The 23,893-nt window shown below is 36.7% G+C and overlaps 1 protein-coding gene across 1 annotated transcript in view; it reads left to right on the forward strand.

Moving 5' to 3' along the window:
* Positions 1 to 23,893, forward strand: part of LOC150082213 (uncharacterized) — a 79,027-nt gene that overhangs the window by 17,412 nt on the left and 37,722 nt on the right. The window contains exons 2-3 of the mRNA XM_090380452.1: positions 10,917 to 12,285; positions 23,572 to 23,681. Of these exons, the coding sequence (XP_090236578.1) occupies positions 10,917 to 12,285; positions 23,572 to 23,681 (1,479 nt within the window). The remainder of the gene's footprint in view (positions 1 to 10,916; positions 12,286 to 23,571; positions 23,682 to 23,893) is intronic.

Below are 23,893 nucleotides of genomic sequence, written 5' to 3' on the forward strand. Positions count from 1 at the left end.
TCAAACTAATAGAACAAGCTTATCTGCGAAAAGATCTAAACCTCCCAAGGATTTCCTAATTCATTTCACAAATATACGTGGTCTCAATTCTAATCTCAACGATGTCCATTTCCACTTGCAGTCTGCCAAACCCCATGTACTTTTTCTGACAGAATCTCAGTTATCGGTTGATTCAACTACTGTTCATCTCAGATGCCCAAATTATTCGCTGTATGATTCCTTTCGCCTCAAAGGTGGTACTTGTGCATATGTCCGTTCTGATATTCCCTGTCAGAGACTTGGCAATTTGGAATCTCCTCTCTTTGATCTTCTCTGGCTTAAAATCTCTCTACCTCATTGTGTCAAATTCATCTGTTGTCTCTACCGTTCTCCCAACTCCACTAATCACTTGGAGCTCTTTGACTTCCTCTCGTTGCAACTTGACTTTCTCCAGTCCAACTTTCCTAACAGTGAGGTAATTTTCCTTGGTGATTTTAATGTTCACAACTCCAGCTGGCTTCCGTTTTCTAGTCACACCGACCCAGCAGGTCGAGATGCTGAGGCTTTTGCAATTACTAATGACCTAGCACAGATTGTTCATTTACCTACAAGAATACCGGACAATCCGAATCATACAGCCAATACGCTTGATCTTTTTCTCACAAACAACCCTTCTAAGTACACGGTCGAAGTGAGAGGTCCTTTAGGCACTTCAGATCACAACTTGGTGATTGTCTCTTCTCCAATGGAACCTTTATCTCATGGCTATTCCCAACCTCGTGTTGTTTGGCATTACAAGAATGCAAAATGGGATGACCTGCGAGACTTCTTTTCTTCTTTTCCTTGGTCAGATTACTGTTTCAAAACTCCTGATGTCAACGTTTGCTCAGATCGTGTCAGTGAAATTATTCTTGCAGGAATGGAATCCTTTATCCCACACTCCACTTTAAAATCTCGTCCTTTATCTAAACCTTGGTTTTCCAATAAATGTGCTAAGGCTGTTCAAGAGACGAATGTTGCATATCGTAATTGGCTTGTTTCTAATTCTTCAGTTTCATTTTCTGCCTACACCAAAGCTCGCAACAATTGTAAAGCAGTTATTAATCAGTCCAAACTAGAGTTTGAACAGGCTAAGAGTAGAAAACTTGCTTCTTGCCCTAATGGTAGCCGAGCATTCTGGTCTCTTGCCAAAGCTATTGGCCGCAACTTTTGCCCATCTCTGCTTCCACCTCTGTCCAAACCAGATGGTTCTGTTGTCACTTCAGCCAAGGATAAAGCTGACCTGCTAGCATCCCATTTTTCTTCCAGCTCATGTATTAATGAACTTGGTAAAACACCTCCCACCATTCCCAACACGGTCCATTCAATGCCTCCTGTGGTCTTCCGTCAAAAGGATATCAGAAGGATTTTGATGAATCTTGATGCTAAGAAAGCTCCAGGTCCTGATGGTATTTCTCCACTTGTTCTCAAAATCTGTGCTCCTGAACTTACTCCTATTCTTTGCCGCCTTTTTTCACTTTCTTATTCCAAAGGTGTTTTTCCTTCTGCTTGGAAATTTGCTCATATCCAGCCAGTTCCTAAAAAGGGTGACAAATCCCTCCCATCCAATTATCGTCCCATTGCAATTACTTCTACTCTTTCTAAAGTAATGGAGAAATCAATTAACCGCCAACTCTTAAACTACCTAGAAACCTTCCGTCTGATCAACGATCGCCAGTATGGATTCCGTCGGTGTCGATCCACTGGTGATATTCTGGCTTATGTTACCCATTTATGGACTACTTCAATGGAAAGGTTCGGTGAAACCCAAGCAGTTGCTCTTGACATCTCAAAGGCTTTCGATCGTGTTTGGCATAAAGGTCTTCTAAACAAGCTTCCATCTTATGGTTTGCCAACTGTTTTTAGTAATTGGTTATCCAGTTTTCTCTCTGATCGCTCACTGAGGGTGATGGTAGATGGCTCTCTGTCTTCTAACTTCTCCACTAATGCCGGTGTCCCCCAAGGTTCAGTTCTTTCCCCCACTCTTTTCCTCTTGTATATCAATGACCTTCTTCCATTGACTGGAAATCCTATCCATAGTTTTGCCGATGATAGCACATTGCATTCAACTTTCCATTTTGAGAAACCTTGCCCTGCTCAATCAGCTTCAACTTCTCGAAAATCTGCTACCAATTCCTTAAATGCCGATCTTCAGGTAATTCTCCAGTGGGGCAAAGACAACTTAGTTGATTTCAACCCTTCTAAAACTCAGTCTTGTCTTATATCTCGCAAAAAGGATTCTTCTGCTCCTATGCTTATCTTTAGTGACACTCCAATTTCTAGGCAAAAGGATATATCTCTTTTGGGGATTACCCTGACTTCTAATCTCTCTTGGCACAAGCACATTACAAATATTGCTTCCTCTGCATCTAAAAAACTTGGTTTTCTCTTTCGCTCTCAGCGTTACTTTTCTTCCAAACAGCTGCTCACTCTGTATAAATCGCAAATCTGCCCTGCCATGGAATATTGTTCCCACATTTGGGGTGGTGCCCCCAAAACCTCTCTCAGGCTTCTTGATTCCATTCAGAAGAGGGCAGTTAGGTTAATTAATGATTCATCTCTAACGGAGTCTCTCCACTCGCTTTCTCATAGACGTACTGTTTCTGCTGCATGCCTCTTCTACAGATATTTCCATGGGCACTGTTCTTCTGAATTGGCTTCTATAATTCCCGCTCTCTCTTTCAAAACAGTCCGAACACGTGCCGCCACCAGCCAACATCCATTTACTGTCCAACTTCAAACCCACAGAACCAACTTTTCATCTTCCTCATTTATTCATTCAACTGCCGTTTTCTGGAACAACCTTCCTTCATACGTATTTCCTGAAAATTACAATCTACAGAAGTTCAAGTCCAATGTCAACAAATATCTTCTTTCGTCTTCTCAACCTCCAACCCAAGCACGGTACTAAGTACTATAGGTTCTAATACCTCTCGTGTTTGGGGTTCACATAAAAAAAAAAAAAAAAAACCATCAGGGGTAAAGGAAAGGGCTTTTGCTTCCATAAAGGTGAGTACAGTGGTCTCAGCCAGTTTTTAAATTCTGTACAGTGAGATCAACTGATGTTACCAACAGTAAATTCTAAGTGGGAAGCATTCAAGGAATTAATCGTGGAAACTACTAAAAGTTTCATACCTATTAAGAAATATTGTTCAAGGTTTAGGCCTAAATGGTTATCTAATGAACTAATGAGACTGGTGACAGAGAAAAAAATGCATAGGATGCATATAAATTATCAAGCGACTGAGAAGCCTATGGCGGATATAAGCTAATCTGTAATCAGGTCACAAAGGAGGTTAGGCAGGCGAAGGCAGATTACTAGAAATCTTTGGCAAAGGATGCTAAGAAAAACAACAAGGATTTTTTTTACTTATATAAACAAACTCTAAAAGGAAGGGGATGAATCTGATTGGTCCTCTTGATATCGATGGTTCGACTGTGGATGATCCTGCTCAGATAGCAAACAAACTGAATGAGTATTTTGCATCTACATTCACACATGAGGAGTTATTAAAGTTTGAAAACGGCAGAAGGTTATCAAATTGTAGCAGGGTGCTTAATGATTTTGTAATAACTGAGAGCAAATTGGAGGAGAAATTGTTGAAGTTAAACATAAGAAAGGCACCTGGGGTGGATGGGATCTATACAGTTATATTAAAGGAGGCGGCAAAGCAACTAAGCAAACCCTTAGCCATAATTATGAGAGCATCCTTGGACTCATAGGAGGTCCCCACGGACTGGAGATGTGCAAATGTATCCCCAATTCACAAAGGGGGATCGAAGGGTGACATGAGTTATTACAGACCATTTAGTTTAACTTCTATTCCAGGTAAAATAATGGAGTCACTGGTTAAAGATGCATTGCAGGATCATCTGGACAAGACTGCAGCAATAATTCAGACACAGCATGGGTTTGTGATGTGTTGGTAAAAAATCCCTGACAAATTTGATAGGATATTATGATGTGGTTACAAAGAAACTGGATGCAAAAAATAATTTTGATATCATATATTTGAATTTCAGGAAAGCTTTTGACACTGTTGCGCATGGAAGACTTTTGTACAAATTGGAGCAGAATGGTATTAAGGGTAAGTTGCTACAATGGATAAAAGGATGGTTGAGTGGGAGGAGATAGAGGATGGTAATCAATGGTTGTTGCTCTTCATGGACTAATGTTATTAGTGAAGTCCCACAGGGTTCGGTGTTGGGTCCACTGTTGTTTTGCATATTTATGAATGATATTGATGAAGGTATATCAGGCTTAATGTCGAAGTTTGCAGATGATACAAAGGTTGGCAGGATTGTTAATGACAGTAATTGCAGTGTGCTACTGCAACAGGATCTAGAAAATTTGGGCAGATGGGCTAAGAAGTGGCAACTGAAGTTTAACCTTTACAAATGCAAAGTACTGCATATGGGTAGAAGTAACCCCAGAGAAACGTACCAACTGTGTGGTACTACACTTAAGGTGGTAGAAAATGAAAAAGACCTTGGAGTAATTGTGCAGTCAGATATAAAGTTTTCTGAGCAATGCAGACAGGCTGCCAGGGCAGGTCATGGGGTTTTGTCAATGATATATAGGAATTTTGCTAGCAGAGAAAAGGTGATTGTCCCTCTGTATAAGGCAGTGGTCAGACTACGCCTTGAGTACTGCGTACAGGTCTGGAGGCCTCATTTTAAGAAGGATGTAGATTTGCTTGAGCGTGTACAGAGAAGGGCAACAAGATTGGTGAGGGGAGTGAAAGGATCCTCTTACCAAGAGAGGCTTAAGTTCTGCAAATTGCAGTGACTGGAGACTAGGCACCTGTGCGGTGATCTGATTGAGGTGTATAAGGCCTTGAATGGGTTGAGCACGCTGAATTCTGATGGGATCCTTCAACTTGTTCAGATTATGAACCTAAGGGGACATAAATTCAAATTAAGAAAAGACAGATGTAGAATAGATGTGCAGAAAATTTGCCTTTAGCCAGCGGGTGGTTAATTGCTGGAACAAACTTCCATCTGTCGTGGAAGTTGATAGGTTAAATGAATTTAAGGAGGAACTGGACAGGCATTTAGAGGGAATGGTGTGATTTTTTTTTTTTTTTTTTTTTTCTTGCTATGATGATACACATCATAGCAAGTGTATGATGCTGCATAAGCTCATACACTTGCTTTCTTGCTTCACATGCCACTACTACTAAATAAATTTTCTTCTTTCTGTTTATACTCTGGCACGACAACCAAGTCAGTAGAGTTTACAATAAATCGTCAATACAAATATATATCGTATTTAGTAGTTACGGGCTTGAACCCTGGTCCACTCAAGGAACACGTGCTATGCACTCTTGCTCCTGACCACTTGGCTACGTCAGGCCTACTACTACTATAAGAATCAGTTTTGAAAACCTTTGTGATATTTTTCTAAAATACATTTCTGGAGGTCACTACCATAAAACAAAAAAAAAAAAAAAAACAATTTGCACTTTCTGGTTTATTAGCTTTTCTGTTGGTGCAACCTATTATAAATGGATAGTAAACTCGATCTTATTGCATTTGCAATAATACCGATAATTGGAATTCTGTGGGTTTTTACATTACGGTATTATGGTGAAATGAGTTCCCCTTCAATGAAATCTTCAATCATTTAAAAAAACATAAATAAGATTTCGGAATCTTCTCTTCATTCCTATTTACTTATTACATTGGTGAAGGGAAAGCGACCAATGGAAAGTTCAAGTGCTGGCAGTGCTAGGAAACAAAACAAAATTGATTTAGAAATGAAGATGATTAAGAAGTACGAAGCAGGACAAAGTTTGTCATCTATTTCATGGAATTAGGTCTCTCTGCTTCAACAGTGAATACTATTTTAAGGGACAGTGCACATATAAAATAACATATTAAAGGATCAATGCATTTAAGATCAACATTGATCACAAAACAGCGTTTAGGTGCTATGTCGAAGATGGAAAAGCTATTAATAATATGGTTGGAAAATGAGATTCAGAATCAAGTGCCCCTAAGTCCAATGACCATTGTAGCAATAGCAAGAAGTATTTATGAAGATATTAAGGATAAGTATGGCGAACCCCAAGCCAAGTTCGGGGCAAGCAATGGGTAGTTTAATAGGTTCAAGCATCGCACTGGTTTCCAAAACATTAAAGTGTGTGGTGAAGTCGCCAGTGCCATTTCTGCAGCTGCAGAGAAACTTTTGTGATGTGTTGGTAAAAAATCCCTTCTAAATCTCCACAGCCCTCAATTTCCGCAGAGGCGTACTTATCAGTTGGAGAGTTAATTTTGGCAATGATGCTCGAAAGGTAAAACTTGCTAATGTTATGCCTGTCTCCTCTCTCTCTCTTTTAGTAATTTTATAATTTTGAAATTTTTGTAATTTTGTATGCTTTTGTAATTTTTCTTGTGCATGAGATAAAAAAAAATGAATAAATAATTCTATTTGTGTTCATCAAACTTTTTTTTTTTTTTGCTTCAGTCAAATTCAGTGCACATAGTTGAGTGCTGCATAAGCATTTAGGGAAATTCCGACTTGTATAGTGTTCCACGGAACACAACCCTTACATAAATCGGGGAGTGGCTGTACCTTATTTTGCAGAATTATAGGAGAGAACTATTTCTAGTTTCTTTATTTCTTCATTGTTGCAATTATTCTTTTCAGTGCCTACTATCTTCAAATCACGTTTTGTTGAAAGCATAAACACTTCCTGTTTGTTTTTCCATTTTGCCACAGCTATTCCATCATTTTCTTCAAAGCCTTTTGATTTTGCCTTTTTTTTAGTTTTGCTGTCGTCAGATCTTTTGGGTTACCTTTTCAATTTTTGTGAAGTGTTCCCAGAAGGTGTATTTGCTATTTGATGAGTAGTGCTGTTGCAAGAGAGATGGATATGTAAAAATTGTCTGTGGCAAGAGTTCTCCCTTTGTTCGAATATTTTTTTGCAAGGTTCGAGTACTGTGTGAAGCTGCTTGAGTTCATTGGCCTCATTCTTCAGATTCTGCTTTCCTGCTGTACACATGGAAAGTATATGTATAGCCACTTGGATCACATAACTTGTATATTTTGAAGCCATACTTGTGTGCCTTACAATGGTTATGCTGCCGGAATATGAAACAACCATGCCAGAGAATCATTGTTTCATCCACTGCAATTATTTCTCCTGGAATCTTCTTTGCAGTAAAATTTCTTTCAAGTTTTGATAGCAAGTCCCTAACCTTACTTAGCTGCATGGTTCCTGATATCTGGTTGTCAGCAAAATGCATGAATCTCAGCAACAGCTGAAATCTATTTTGTCCCATAACCCTAGGAACAAAATTATTTTTGTAGAATTGGTTTGTGCTCCAATAAAGTGCAATATTTGGATACTTTATAATTCTCATATATATGGCAATCCCTAAAAATGTCTTTATTTCTACGGTATCTATATTTTTATATTTCTGTATACAGGATCTTCTTCAAAACTGTCTGTTCATAAGCACCTACTGGGCATTAGCATTTGTCCGATAAACAAGAAGACCATATATGTCATAATTGACCATCAGATTGAATATATCGATTGGCTGGGTCAACTATGACTAAGGCATTTACTAAAGGCAGGCATGGAGTGTCTGTAAAGAGAACTTTTATGATGTGAGCTGTCAACTTTCAAGTTCTGGGCGACAGTGCTGTACCCTCACTATCTGAAGCTTCACTTTGGATGAAAAGATTCAGTTGATTGTCATTGTCTGATGTAGTTGAGTCAGTAGAGCTTGAATATGATGCCCTATACTTATCTGAGCTAGAGTCAAAGGATATGTCACTTTCTCTGCTGCATGATGGCCCATAAAACATTTGTGTTTTAGTGGTAAATGTTCATTCTAGGTGTAAATGAGGCCTTTTTCATTTTGACTAGTTTTTACTATTTATTTATTTGTTACTTGTTATTCTATGACACCTAATTTCAATAATATTTTTATCTGCAAAAAATAAATCGTAATGCTGAAAAGAAAAAAAATAGCAGTTAGTGATAATGACAAATGAAATTTGTAATAATATAACGTGTCTGCCGGTGGTTTATGCAGCACGTTTAGGAAATAATATATTACTCCAGTGCCATGTGACATGCCAGTGGACACTGCATAAAAACATATACAAACTTGAAAGTGTAACTCATACTCACATATATGAAAATAAATCATAGTAAAACTAAAATATTTATATTATTCATATTATTAACGGTTCCACAGGAATCATCATATTTATTATTACATTGAGGCAACCAATATGTTAAAAAATAATTAATTCCTATGGAGGTTTTAATGGGAGATTGTTAGAGTTCAAGATAGAGGAATTCAACTGAGTGTCTATTGTAATTAAAGCCTGTAATCTGCAAATTCAACTCAAACTGAAACCAAATTTAAACAGAAATGTGGAGTAATGTATTGATTGTGGAATGGTTTTCTTCAAAAGTGATGCCTTTGATGATTTAAGCATTTTTAACATACTTTGTATTGACGTCATTCTCAAATAAATTCAGAAACACCGTGTAGAACAACTTTTTTTTTTTTTTTGTTGCACTGAAATTAAAGTTATATTCTGTCTATGCCCACCAACATGAAAAAGCTGGATGTTTGATCCAGCCTACTGACGTCAAAAGTAAATTATTTCAGGGCATTTTACCCTTACAAAAACATACAGGTGAGCAACAAGCAGCCAACTGAATAATGTAGCTTGTGTAGAATAGTAGAGCTGGTCTGTTCCTTTTATCGTCGTTTCGGTGCTTTCATAAATAGCTAACTTTTGATTATTGATGAGCTACTTATTGAAATCTTGAAATTAAACAGCACTCTTGTAAAGAATAAGTTAACATTTATTTTTAAAAAAATCACCACTAAACTTTTTAATGGTACTACCACCTCATTAGAGAGCAAACAGCCATATTACCTGTACATTGAGAAATAACTGATAAAATTTACAGCTTTATGATATGCTTGCGAACACAGGGCAGCACTGAAAACTAGTTGTTTTTATCTTGCAGTATCAGTTGTGCTAATTGATGTACGTCTCTCAAAAAAAAAAACAAAAAAAAAAAAAACACACACACAAATAATGTAGCTTGATCTCTTAAAAACTAAGTCAAGTGAACGTGTTCCCTCATTACTTACTAGGGTTGAATTCAAATTACCCACTTTCACAACAGAGGAAGTTTGTTTCAACAATCTGCCTTCTTGCTGAAAGCAAATTTCCACACATCTAACCTGCAACCAACCTTCCTCAATTTAAATTTATGTCTGTATTGTCTGATGCTATCAACTTTTAGCTTACTCAGTCCACTCATAGCCTTAACCACCTCAATCAGAACTCTTTGCAGGTGCCTAGTTTCCCAATACAGTAATTTGCAAAACTGAAGTCTTGGTAAGAGTATCCTTTTGTTTCTCCTTCTGATCTCATTGCTCTTCCCTACACACCCATTCCAAAAGAATCATACCCTTCCAATTGAGGGTTTCAGACCTGTATGCAGTACCCAAGGTGTGGCCTAAGCATTGCCTTATACAGCAGAATAATTACCTCCTTATTCCTGGAAAAATTTCTGTATATCATTGACATAACCCCATGACCTGTCTTAGCAACCCATCTGCACTGCTCACAGAACTTCATCTGATTGCACAATTACCTCCCCAGCTATTTTTTGTTCTCTACTACCTTGAGTGTGGTATACCTCTCAGTTAATGTTATTCTGCAGTTACTGCCACCCTTGCATTTGTCAGTATTAAACTTCAATTGCCACTTCTCAGTCCAATGAGTTAAAAAGATTAGGAATAGATGAGAACAGCAAAAGAGCCTGCCAATGGGCTGTTTTACCATCTTGGCAAAACAGCTGCCTCCCATGCCACTACACAAGTTTTAAATAATGTTTCTCAATAACCTTATTTAAAGATTTGGTTATGCTATGTGGCCTCCAAGGTCCACCAACCTCAGTGCAAGTGCCTTTTAGCATTTCTAATATACACAAGTTGTAATTTTTAGTTTGTTTTATTTAAATATCTACAGAAGTAAAAATATAGTATTTGTTCAGAGTTATAATTTTGAATATATGTTGTGTTTATAATAAATACTCTATTGTACAAAGTTTAATAAACACCACAAATTCAGAAATATGGTATGGTAGGTATAATTTATGGTCACCTTTCTCATATAAATAAGTCAGTTTTAATATTTAATGTTTCCTTTAACCACCCCTCCCCCCAACCCCCCTGGAAATGTGAAAATTTAGTTTTAGTGCATCCAAAAATGTTTGGTTTCAGATTGCACCAAATTGAATTAGATTAGTAATTGTTTTTTTTTTTTTTTGGTCAAACAAGAACTTCTTACTGGTATGTTTCTAGGGTGAGTAACTTCGAAATTGTGAAAACACAAGGTTTCTTTTGTTATTTCACAGGCAGCAGTGAAAGGTGCTAGTACGGTTGTGTATTGCAGGAGGGTGGTGAAATTGAATTCCAACACATAGCAGAAGTTGTGATACTGGTTTCTTTTGCCACATATTTTAAAAACTTGTTTTTTTCCCCCAAGCGAATCCTTCCACAGCTCTATTTTCAGTACGTAGTGTTATAATTTTCACAGTTTGTGTATACCTATACATAAATACATTTTATGTATAGGTAGACACTGAAAATAATTTCCTGTGCCAATTTTTTTTTAAAACTCTTTGATTTGAAATGAGGCTTACAAAGCATTAATAAGAGGAGTAAACTGGAGTTGGAAATATTTTTGTCATAGCAAAATTTTCTTTAAAACTATATTCATTGTAATGAAATTTTATTATAGTTTTGAATAATTGATGTGTCACTGTATTCAGTAGTATACAAATCATGACTGCATAATGAATAAATATGTTACTTTTGTTAATGAAATTTATAATTTACTGTTTCAGCACTGAACCTTTGGAAGTTAAAGCTGCTTCTGAATGTGAATCAAATGGAGTAGAGTTTGGTAATCCCTGCAAGGATAAAAATGGTTTATGTTCTGATTTTAAAAAATGTACCAAACCAGTAACTTTAAAATCAACTATATTTCCATTGGAAGCAGATTTAGCAGGAAGTATCACTTGCTCTTCCCTAAAGAACTTGACAGAAAAAATTGCATCTAAAGTTATTAATGACACAACTGGTTCATCAACTGTAGAAGATAATATTTCAATAAAGGATACAGAAGCTGATTTACCTCTAGCAGCCAATACAGAACATCTAGTAAATGGCGATAACAGTTCAAATTCATCACAACCAATCCCACATAATTCAGAGTATTTGATAAATAGCAATACCAATTTAGGTTCATTGCAACCAGTTCCAGATAATAGAGAAGATGTGGTAAACAGTAATATCAGTTCAGACTCACAAAAACAAATATTAGAGCATACAGGATTTCTGGTAAATGGTAATACCAGCTCAGATTCACCACAAGCAATCCCAGATAATGCAGGATATCTGGTTAATGGTAATACTAGTTCAGATTCATCAAAATCAATCCCAGATAATGCAGAATATCTGGTAAATGGTAATGCCAGTTCAGATTTGCTACAGCCAGTCCCAGATAATACGGAATATCTGGTAAATGGCGATGCCAATTCAGATTTGCTACAGCCAGACCTGGATAATACGGAATATCTGGTAAATGGTAATGCAAGTTCAGATTTACCACAACCAACCCTAGATAACAGAGAGTATCTGATTAATGCTACAACTGGTTCATCAACTGTAGAAGATAATATTTCAATAAAGGATACAGAAGCTGATTTACCAGGTGAGAGTACTAGAAAAAGCCTTTCTAGCTTACAAAATGCTAACTCGGAGAGTACACTAGAAAAACTTCCAGACTTTACTGATGAATCCAGCTGTCATGATATACCAAATCCAGAGACTGCTGTATGTAATGATGGTGTTCAGTCATCAGCTGTAGTGGCTCACCCTACTGGGAATGATTCAAGCTTACTGGAAACTGGAGATAAGGCTGCATTAGCTACACATGTTGTACTTTCTGTTGTTGAAAATGCTCATCATGACTCTTCAGAATCTTGTGAAAGTAACGTACCCCAGTTATCTTCAACTCAGTCGGAGAGCCATAGCACAACTGGTTCAGCAGTTAGAGGTTCCCGTCGTTCTTCAAAGAAGAGGAACAGAAAATCTAAGGGTTCTTCTAATGGAAGTGGGGTAGAACCTCCTAGTAATTCTGCTAAAAATAATGCAGTGAAAACTCGTAAAACAAACAGAAAGAAAAAGAAGAAAATGGTAGAGGAAGATGAGGTAATATATTGATTATAATGCTGGTTAATTTTTTGATCTTCTATTTGAAAAATAATATATTCATTTGTCTTGGGTATTAATTTAATTATAGATATTTATTATACCTTATATTAAATTAGATCATAGGTATGTAAACATACATTACATTATATAAATCTGTTGTAATGAGAGGAATTTTAAACCATATTCATTGATGAAGATGACCTAGCAAAATTGATTACATTATAGGATTTATTTTAGTGAATGGAATATTTTTGGTTATTGTATATTTGTGCTAATGATTAAAATTCAGTTTTCATTTGTTCCCCCCTAGATTCGAGCCTGTCACCACCAAATACGGAGGATGCGGAAAGGTCAGGAATGACCACCGCATATTCACGGAGCAATGTGGCCTTAATTGCTAATGCTCCTAAAAACCAAATAACAAAACAACAAACAAAATTTGTTCCCCCCTCCTCCCAATCACTGACCATTGTATAATTCTTGTTATATTTTTCAAAATTTACAGAACATATTTGGGAGCAAAAACAATTCTTATCTATTTTTTTTTTCTGTTTCTTCGTGACTGTGACTATTCCTTTTCCATTTTCCTGAATGGCCAATTGTGCTCAGTTGACTAGTCACTGTTGGTTGCTAAATACATCAAAAATCACTTTTATGTTGCACTATAGATTTTGTCTCATGACTAAATCTTCGAATTGGGTCTTTTGATTTAATTGACTGGCCAGGCGCCTCTGTAGCCAGGTGGGCAGGAGCAGCAGTGTGTAGCACACGCTTCTTGATCAGACCGGGGTTCGAGCCCATGACCACTAAATACGGAGGATGTGGAAAGGTCAGGAAATGACCACCGCATATCCCCGGAGCAGTAGTATGGCCTTAGTTGCTAATGCTTCTAAAAACCAAATAACAAACAAACAATTGACTGGCCACAGTGCTATATCACTAGTTAGCATTAGTAGAAGCATATGATGCAAAAAAGCAAGCTTTCCCATTTCGCCCATCTATTCACTCCAAACGTTTGTCTAGTTCTGCCTTAAATTTATTTAAACTGTCAACTTCCACAATGACAGATGGAAGCTTGTTCCAGCAATCAACCACCCACTGGCTAAAGGAAAATTTCTGCACATCTATTTGACAACCGCCTTTCCTCAATTTGAATTTGTCCCCACGGGTGATTAATCTGGGCAAGAGGAAGAATCCTATCAGCATTGAGCTTGCTCAAACCATTCAAGGCCTTATACACCTCAATCAGATCACATTGCAGGTGCCTAGTTTCCAAACACTGTAATCTGCAAAACTTAAGCCTTTCTTCGTAAGAGCAACCCTTTGTTCCATTCGCTAATCTTGTTGCCCTTCTCTGTACTCGTTCCAACAGCTTTACATTCTTCTTAAAATGAGGCCTCCAGATCTGTATACAGTATACAAGGAGATCTGTATACAAGGGGATAATCACCTCCTTATTCCTGCTAGAAAAATTCCTGTATATCATTGACAAGACACCATGAGCTACGCTTGCAGACTGTCTGCACTGCTCAGAAAACTTCATATCTGCCTGCACAATTACCCCCAGGTCCTTTTCACTCTCTACCACTGTCAGTGTACTATCACACAGTTGATACGTTGCACTGGGGTTGCTGTTTCCCATATGTAGTACTTTACATTTGCCAATGTTCAACTTCATTTGTCACCTCTTAGCCCATCTGCTCAACCTTTCCAGATCCTATTGCAGCAGCATAGCGTCAGTAGTGGCCTTAACAACCCTGCCAACCTTTGTATCATCTGCAAACTTGTATCGTCTGCAAACTGCAGACTACCATCATCAATATTATTTATAAATACAGAAAACAATAATGGAGTGAACACTGAACCATGAGGGACTCCACTAATAACATTAGTCCACGATGAGCAGTGTCCATTGATTACCACTCAACCATCCCTTTATCCATAGCAGCAATTTACCTCCAATGCCACACTGCTCCAATTTGTGCAGCAGTCTTCCATGTGCAACGGTATCATAAGCCTTTCTAAGATCCAAATATATGATATCAAAATTATTCTTTGCATCCAGTTCCTTTGCGACTACATCATAGTATCCAATCAAATTGGTCAGACAAGACTTCCCATTAACAAACCCATGCTGTGTCCGAGCTATAACTGAAGTCTTGTCTAGATGATCCTGCAATGCATCTTTAACCAGTGCCTCCATTAATTTCCCTGGAACAGAAGTTAAACTAACAGGTCTGTAATTACCCGTGTCTCCCTTTGATCCTCCTTTGTGAATTTGGGTCACATTTGCACATCTCCAGTCCATGGCTACCTCCCCCGAGTCCAAGGAAGCTCTCATAATTATGGTTAAGAGTTTGCTTACTTCCTTTGCTGCCTCCTTTAATATAACTGGATAAATTCCATCCACCCCATGTGCCTTTCTTATGTTTATCTTCAACAATTTATCCTCCACTTTACTCTCAGTTATTACTAGATTATCTAGTGTACTGCTAGAGTTTAATACACCTGTGGCATTCCCCTCCCTGAATAACTCCTCATGTGTGAATGTAGATGCAAAATATTCATTTAGTTTGTTAGCTACCTGAGCAGGATCATCAACAGTTGAACCATCATCGTTATCAAGTGTACCAATCTGATTCATCCCCTTCCTTCTAGAGTTTACATAAGTAAAAACCTCTTTGCTATTTTTCTTTGCATCCTTTGCCAAAGATTTCTCGTAATCTGCCTTTGCCTGCCTAACCTCCTTTGTGACTTGGTTACAGACCAGCTTATATCTGTCATAGGCTTCCGTGTCACCTGTTAATTTATGTATCCCGTGCATTTTTCTTCTCTGCCACATGTCTAATTAGTTCATCTGACATAAAAGAGTTAGCAAAAGTTTAAGATGCCGAAGTTCATGACAAGAAATATGCATTTAGTCAAAGTTTAATAAGCTTTAAGCTTTGACTAAATGCATATTTCTGTTCATCTGACATCCATTTAGGCCAAAATCTTGAACAATATTTCTTAGTTGGTATGAAAAGCCTAGTAGCTTCCAAGATTGGTTTAAATGCTGCTTTATTCCAAAGGTTGAAAACGTTTGTAAAGACAGCGATGTTCCTTTCAAGATTTTGCTTCTATTAGATAATGCTCTGGACATCCTATGCATCTAGATGATTTAAATTCGAACGTGAGAGTCATATTTCTACTGCCAAACATGACTTCACTCATCAAACCTATAGATCAGGGTGTTATTTCAAATTTAAAAGCATACTATTTATGCACAACATTTGCTCAGGCGTTGTGTGCAGTAGCCGATGAGAAAAATTTTACGTTAAGAGACTTTTGGAAATCTTACGATATTTACCACACCATCTTAAACATTAATAAGGCCTGGCCAGAATTACTAAAAGTTGTTTAAATGGCGCATGGAAGAAAATATGTCCACGGCACGTAAAAGGCTTCGAAGGATTTGAAAAAGATGACTCATATGAAGAGGTTACAGATAAGATTGTAAAGGTTGCAGAGCTACTTCAGTTGGAGGTCGATGCCAAAGATGTGGAGGAGTTAATAGAAGAAGAAGAGAATGAATTATCTAATGAAGAATTTATTGACTTGCAGAGCATAGTGAAAGAAGAAAATGTTGACAAAGCTCAAGATGAACCAAATGAGAAACTGAGGCGCTTCATCACCAGAGAGATGGCAGTGGCATTTCATGAAATTGCTTTGGCAATGGTGAGGTTTGAGAAGATGGATCCTGACAGCGAACGATTCTTAAAAGTTAACAGAGGGGTGAATGATATGCTTGCTTGCTACAAATAAATCTACAATGAAAAGAAAAAAGCCACCATCCAGTCATCCATTAATGTTCTTTCATAAGGTTGAGTGGCCGATTCCTTCTAAATGTCTACAGCCCTTAACCTCCGCAGCGGCATACTTATCAACTGAAGACGTTGATTCTGGCAACGATGCTCAAGAGGTAAAACTTACTGATGTATGCCTGTTTCCTCTCTTTTTTTGTAATTTTATAATTTTGAAATTTTTTAAATTCCATGCTTTTGTAATTTTTCCTGCTCATGAGATAAAAAAAATTGAATAAATACAATAAATAATTCTATTTACATGTTCATCGAACATTTCTTTTTTGATTTAATCAATTCAGCGAGCACAGTTGCGAGTGCTGCACAAGCATGGGGAAATTTCCAACTTACGTAAAATCCTATGTACGTAGCGTTCCGCAGAATGCAACCCTTAATTAAGTTGGGGAGTCCCTGTTCTCTCTCTCTCTCTCTCTCTCTCTCTCTCTTTCTCTCTCTGTATTCTTTCTACAACTTATTCTTGGTTTCACACCCTTTTACCCCACTAGTATATTACTGCTGACATATTCTTAATTTAAGTTTCATTATATTCTGACAATATGTAGTTGGTAATGTATTGCAGCCACCTTACTGTCTTTTTGTACTGTCTTCTTTTATTCTTTACTATAAGTTATTTATTCGTGTGTGTGTGTGCATGCGTGCCACACCTTTTCTACATCATTCATGAAATGTGGTCTCCAAAACCTTTATGCAATACTTATGTGACTTAACCAGTGCTTTATATAATGAAACAAAACTTGTACATAATGGATAATACATGTTACCCAAGCAGTATGTCTGTTCTTTTGAGAGAGCTTCTTGTTGGATTGACCAGTTGCACCTAAGTATTTTTTACTACTCTAAACACTAGCATACACACCAGAAAAAAAAAAAATCAAATAATTTATGGTGCATCTTGTAATTTAATTTTTTATCCTGGAACTAAATTGGATAATAAAAAATACCTTTACTATCATCAGTCTTGTTATCAAAAAAAAAAAAAAAAACTTGACTGCCCCACTTCCAGTGCAGAACAATGTTGAACAAGAGATGAAGATGTAACTAAGCTCCAATGATAATTGGCTATCGAGTGAGTACATTTTGTATACAAGCATGGAACCTCAAAAAATTTTTATCAGTATATGTCTTCAGTTAAAAGGTCCTTATACCCTGTTCACCCTACCCCAATTTGCCCACGTTGTCACATTTCATTAAAGTTTTAATCTGGATAAGGGCTATCAGATTGTTCTATTTTATTCTTAGACACGGCCAAAGGTTTTTACTCTGCTCACACTTTAGTGCTCTATTTTAAGTTGTTTTGTGGAGTTTTGACACCTTAACTTGACTATAATTTTCTGTTGCCTTTCTGTTTTTCTCCAGCCTGAAAACAAAAAAAATTAACACAGAATATGAGCTCTTCAAATATTATTTATTTTCAAGTTTACATGGGCTATTATATAAAAGTGATTAATAAAACATTTAAAAAAATGTTTTAGACATTTTAAATATTTATTATTTATATGATTTTTGTGTGTGGTATTTTTGGAAATATTCACCAGGTTTGGTTTTATGGGGCATGTCTCACAATATGAAACTGCTTCTTTACTTTAACCACTTCCACTTTCTTCCTTTATAGAAGTGTTTTCATTTAGTCCCATGTTAATAATCACACAAAAACAAGCCTTCGGTTCATTTATTGGAACTGAAACTGTCGTGCCATATTGAATAATCAGGAATATTTGCTTTATTCAGAATTCTTCAAACAAAGAATTGGTTTAAAAAATATATTCAAGTTCCTCTCACTAATCTCGTTTATCTTTGCACTCATTCCAACAAGTCCACATTCTTCCTAAAATGAAGCTTCCAGACCTGTATGCAGTACTCAAGGTGTGGCCTGACCATTGCCTTATACAATGGGATAATCACCTCCTTATCCCTCCTGGAAAAATTCCTGTATGTCACTGACAAAGCTCCATGAGTTGTCCTAGTAGCCTGTCTGCACTGCTCAGAGAATTTCATATTTCACTGCACCATTACCCCTAGTCTTTTTCTTTCTCCACTATCCTGAGTATGGTGCCACACATTTGGCATGCTAATCTGGGATTACTGCTCCTCATATGAAGTAACTCCCATTTGTCAGTATTAAACTTCAATTTGCCACTTCTTCTCAGCCCATCTGCCTAATTTGTCTATATCTTGTTGTAGTAACATACTGTGATTATTGTGATTAGCCACCCTGTCAACCTTCATGTCAACTGCAGATATAGACATTGTCTGATATGCCTTCATCAGTATCATTAATGAATACAGAAAACAGTAATGGGCCCAGCACTGAATCCCGAGGGACTCCACTAATAACATTAGTCCAAAAGAGTATTACCCATTGATAACCACTATCTGTATCTTCTCCAACTCAACCATCCCTTTAATTATATAGCACTAATTTTCCCTTAATGCCACAGTGCTCCAATTTGTGCAACAATCTTTTTATGTGCAGTAATATCAAAAGCTTTTCTGAAATCCAAGTATATAATGTAAAAATAATTTTTTGCAACTTGTTACTGTGTTACAGTATCCATTCATATTGGTCAGATAAGATCATCCCTTAACAAATCCATTCTGTCACTGCAGTATAACTGCATTTCTGTCCAAGATGGTAATGCATTACTTCTTTAACTAGTTTCTTATATCACCCTTCAATCCCTCTTAGTGAAATGGGGATACATTCGTCCATCTCCACAGAGACCTCCCCTGAATCTACAGATGCTTTCATAATCATGACTAAAGGTTTGCTTACCTCTTTTGCTGCCTCATTTAATATAATTAAATAGATCCCATCCACCTCAGGTTTGTTTTTTATGTTTAGCTTCAACAATATCTCTTCCACTTTTGTCTCAGTTATCACAAAATCATTTAGTTCTCTGTTAGAATTTGACACACTTTCGGCATCCCCATCCTTAAAAAAATTCCTCGTGTGAATGTAAATGCAAAATACTTATTCAGTTTGTCAGCAACCTGAGCAGGATCATCAGTTTAATTACTGATGTCTAGTGGACCTATATGATTCATCTCCTTCTTTCTAATGTTTACATAAATAAAGACATATGCGTTTTTCTTTTCATTCTTTAGCCAGAGTTGAGCAGAAAGTTAGGTTATTTTTGTTTCCAGTAGCTACCATCAGTCAGTCATATAAACTCAAGTGAGAAGATTTTTTTTTTTTTTTTAACTTAAGGCTGATTATACCTTGGCAACTTCCATTGTTTATGCATTGCAATAATGTAATAAATAAATATCTTTAGTTTTGCTTTGTCCCTAAATCCAGTGTGAGCCCTTGGCCCATCAGTTAAAATTAGAAACAGTAAGCCATCAACTGAGGAAATAAATAGAGGATGATGTATTGTTACTAATAACCTCTCTTGTCCTTATTAATTTCTGGAAAAGGGAAAAAAATTAGTAAAGTTAATGGTTATTTTTATCTTCATTTTAATAGAAGGATCATTGTTTATACATTTGAAATCCTCCTTAACAGCAAAATAATGCTTTCTCGTGTATAGTAAGAATAAGCAATTTTAATAATTATATCAAAGAATTAGTGAATAGCAAACATATACTGAGTGATCACTGAATTATGATTACCTGCCTAATACTTCATAGGTCCTCCTTTTGCCCTCAGTACAGCAGCTATTGGCGCCTCCGTAGCCAGGTGGGAAGGAGCAGCAGTGCATAGCACACGCTTCTTGATTAGACCAGGGTTCGAGCCCATCACCACCAAATACGAAGGATGTGGAAAGATCAGGGAATGACCACCGCATATTCCTGGAGCAATATGGCCTTAGTTGCTAATGCTCTTAAAAACCAAATAACAATAGCAGCTATCCGACGTGGAATTGATTCAACACAATGTCGGAAGTGTCCGGGAGGTATGGCCAACCAAGCTGTGTGTAATGCGGTCAGCAGTGCAGGTATGGAGGTGATTGGTGCATTCAAATGCCTGATATGCCTTTCCATAGTGTCCCACAAGTGCTATATGGGATTGATATCGGGGGAGTTCGGAGGCCAATTGATATGCTGGAAGTCAGAACTGTGTTCCTCAAACCATCCCTGCACAACAAGTGCCCGATGGCTCGGCACATTGTCATCTTGAAAGACACCATTTCCAGGCGCTTCCGTAGCCAGGTGGGAAGGAGCAGCAGTGCGTAGCACACACTTCTTGATTAGACCAGGGTTCGAGCCCGTCACCAAATACAGAGGATGCGGAAAGGTCAGGGAATGACCACAGCATATCCCGGAGCAATATGGCCTTAGTTGCTAATGCTCCTAAAAACCAAATAACAAAACAAACAGACACCATTGCCATTCGGGAAAAAGTGTAACATAGCGGGGTGTACACAGTCAGCAAGCAGTTGATGATAGCAGAGACCAGCAATACATTGTTCCACATGCACAAGGGGTCCAAGTTCCTGCCAGTGAAACATGCCCCACACTATACAACTGCCTCCACCGGCCTGCACTTTTGATACCATGCATGATGGATCAAGAGCCTCGTGTGGTTGACGCCAAATCCATACACAACCATCCATTATGTGGAGTAAATAATGTGACTCATCCGACCAGCACACCTTCCAGTCTTCTAATGTCCAACTTGGATGCTCTTTGCACCAGGCTAGTCTTTTACACCGATGAACCTTGGTTAGGAGAGGATGCTGTAGGGGTTGTCTGCTGGTATAGCTTATACTTGCGAGTGTGCGACGCATGATCATGCTAGATTTTGATCTGGGTTGGCCCTTGTTGTAGTAGGTAGTCAACTCTTCAACAGTGCTGCGCCTGTTCGCCTGTACAAGTCGTCGGACCCGGTGCTCACCTCTAACATCAACCTTTCACTGACCTTTTCACTTTTTCCGTCGGGTCGTTTGACTATTTTGATGGCAGTCCTGGTACACTTTATGGCAGCTCTCAAACACCCCATCAGTTTAGCCGTTTGGGAAATCAAGGCATCATCTCGTCGAGCACCCACAATCTGTTCTTTATCAAGGTTTGATAAATCCTTCCTTTTACCCATTACGCTCGGAATTTTGCTACCTACTGAACCACTGACACCTTATCTATGCTACGTAGGTCGACTAACTCCGCACCTCGTACCTCACATGGTCAATGGATCGTATTCAGTTTTTATAGGGGTGGTCATAATTCAGTGATCACTCAGTGTGTATTAGTGTTTTGACTATTTAAGTTTTTTTTTTTTTGATTACTTCTATGGTTTCTTTGGGTGAACAAGCAAAAAAAAAAAGTGTCAAAATTGATTTTCAATTATCTGAACTAATTAATCTTTAGATTCTTTGGATAAATTCCACTGCATTGGGAAAATTTGGGTTTTGTATTTGATGGTGTAGTAAATGTGGTTTTTTTTTTAATTTGTAAATTGTCTTGATTTTATATATTTTTCCAGTTTTATATCTATGCTTTATCCTTAGAAGAAGTTTCACATTCACTGCTTTACTGCTATCAGTTTAAATATTTTTTTCAACTTTATTATATAATGTGCACTTCTCTAAACTATTATGGTCCAGTATCTTATTTTTCTTGTTTTCTTCACTGTGAGTAGTACGTTTTATTTTCCTCTAGGTGACAAAAAAGCAGCACACAATGTCATTTCATGAACTGCATTATCACACACTTGTTTTGAAGGAAAATACTGAATTTTTATTGATTGACCAATCAAGAATGAACAGAGCCTTGAATGTGTAACCAGTGATTCTGCCTCATGTCTTTGCAAATCTTTTCACATGTACACTTCTCTAAATGAATTTTACTATACAACTAACAAACATTTTCCTGATATGTTTATTAGTTGTTAAAAAAAAAAAAAACCCTTTTAACTTCTTGGGTGTATGAATCACTTCATTGAACTGAAATTTTGTTCTATGAATATCATCCAAAATTATTTTAAAAGAACCATTAATTGTATGAATAAATTTTGCTGCACTTTTATGTCATACAGAAGTAGCAATTTTTACTTTTATTTTACTGAAATATTGACTTTAAAATCAATATTAAACAAATAAAACAGCAAAATACGTACTATAAAAGTAAATATATTTGTACAGAGATTCTTTACTACTAATATAAATGTGGTTATGACTTTGAGACTTGTAAAATTCTAGAAATTATATTTTGAAAGCATGTTTCATTTATAAGAAATATAGCATCACATAAAGTTTTAATAAATCACACATTCAGGAGTACAGTACAGCATTAATAATCTATTTTTATGTATTAACATAAAAATCAAGTATTAATGCAATCTAAAATATGTCATTTCAGATCATGCTAAAGTCCAATAAGATTGCTAATTCTAATGCCCTTGTTTGCCAAACAAGTTGACTGTTTACAATAATTTTTTTATGTTTGACTAGTACCCCCCCACACCTTTGGGGGGCCAGGTACTGGTTATACCAAAGAAACAAATAAATTGATAAAGTGATACAGTCTGGACTAAGCATTCTCAATAACTAAATAAGCTTGGCTGTGGTTCAGACTTCTGTATAGAAATTAGTCTCTGGGTCTAGATTTTGAGTTTTGAAGATCACTTGATCATAGGAGAGAACCGAGAGCCGAACCAAACTGAATTGGTTAATACCAGATACAGAAATCTCTGTTATTATTATGAGTATTATCTGTAATAAATAATATATGCAAATTCATGTTTAAAGTTCAAAGAAGAGATTTCTTTAAATACAGATGTTTAGTTTTTTCAGTCCAAAAATTTTTTTTTTCTATTTCAGTCAAAAGTATTTTTTCAATTTGACGGTATAATTCAATAGCAAAATATTTTAAAATAAATACTGTATGTTTATTTACAGATTTAAGTACAAAATAATCATAAAATGAAATTAGCACTTATTAAACTATTATAATTACTGGAGAAATAATCCATTACTTGTGACAGCATTTCCTTTTTTCTTTAACAAGACAAGGAGGTCTATAATTTTTGTATCAGTGATCGTTGCAATCATTTTGTAACAGAAAATTAGCTCAAATCAAGATACTGGATGGTCTATTCTGATTGCAGTTGAACTGTCGTCAGCTGTAGAGCCATCTTTAAGGGTTATACTATAAAGCTATGATGTTGGGGTTATGGCCTTAAACTTATTTTATGTACAAAATTAATATAAATATGTATTTCCCTATTAAAATGAATAACATATATCCAGTACATCTTCAACTGCTGATAAAAAATATAAATTTGGTTAGCAGTCAAAAAAACAAAACAAAGAAATAAATAATTCTTTAGTTTTGACGAATGCTGTTTACATTTCAATAATTAAAGCATATACTAATCTGTTTTACGATATTAATCTGAAATACTAAGGTGACACTCGTACCACTTATATGGCTTGTTTTTAAGAATTTGATGTTGTTTAAATTTTCCTTTGCATTTCTTTAGGTACTTATCCAAAAAAGAAGGCATTATAGGCGTGGACTTCAACCACCTGAAAGGCAAGCTATGACAATGTTGGATTTAGTGTTTTGGAATCCACCAGCTAGTCCATTGAAGTGAGTTGCAATGAAAGTTGTTTTCTAATCTTTTACTGTAATCAATTTTTGGGGAGGGTCATTTTTCTGCTTGAATAAAATATTCTGCCCCTATATTCTGCCCCACAAACATAAAAACTAATTATATGCATGACAGTTTTTAGGCATCTGTCTACAAGATATGAATGTAAAAGGACTAGCTCAGAACATTTTCAATTTGTGCTTGCCATTAA

This window comes from Mastigoproctus giganteus, chromosome 8, assembly GCF_048544385.1.
Source record: "Mastigoproctus giganteus isolate SK-2022 chromosome 8, ASM4854438v1, whole genome shotgun sequence".
Lineage (NCBI taxonomy): Eukaryota > Metazoa > Arthropoda > Arachnida > Uropygi > Thelyphonidae > Mastigoproctus > Mastigoproctus giganteus.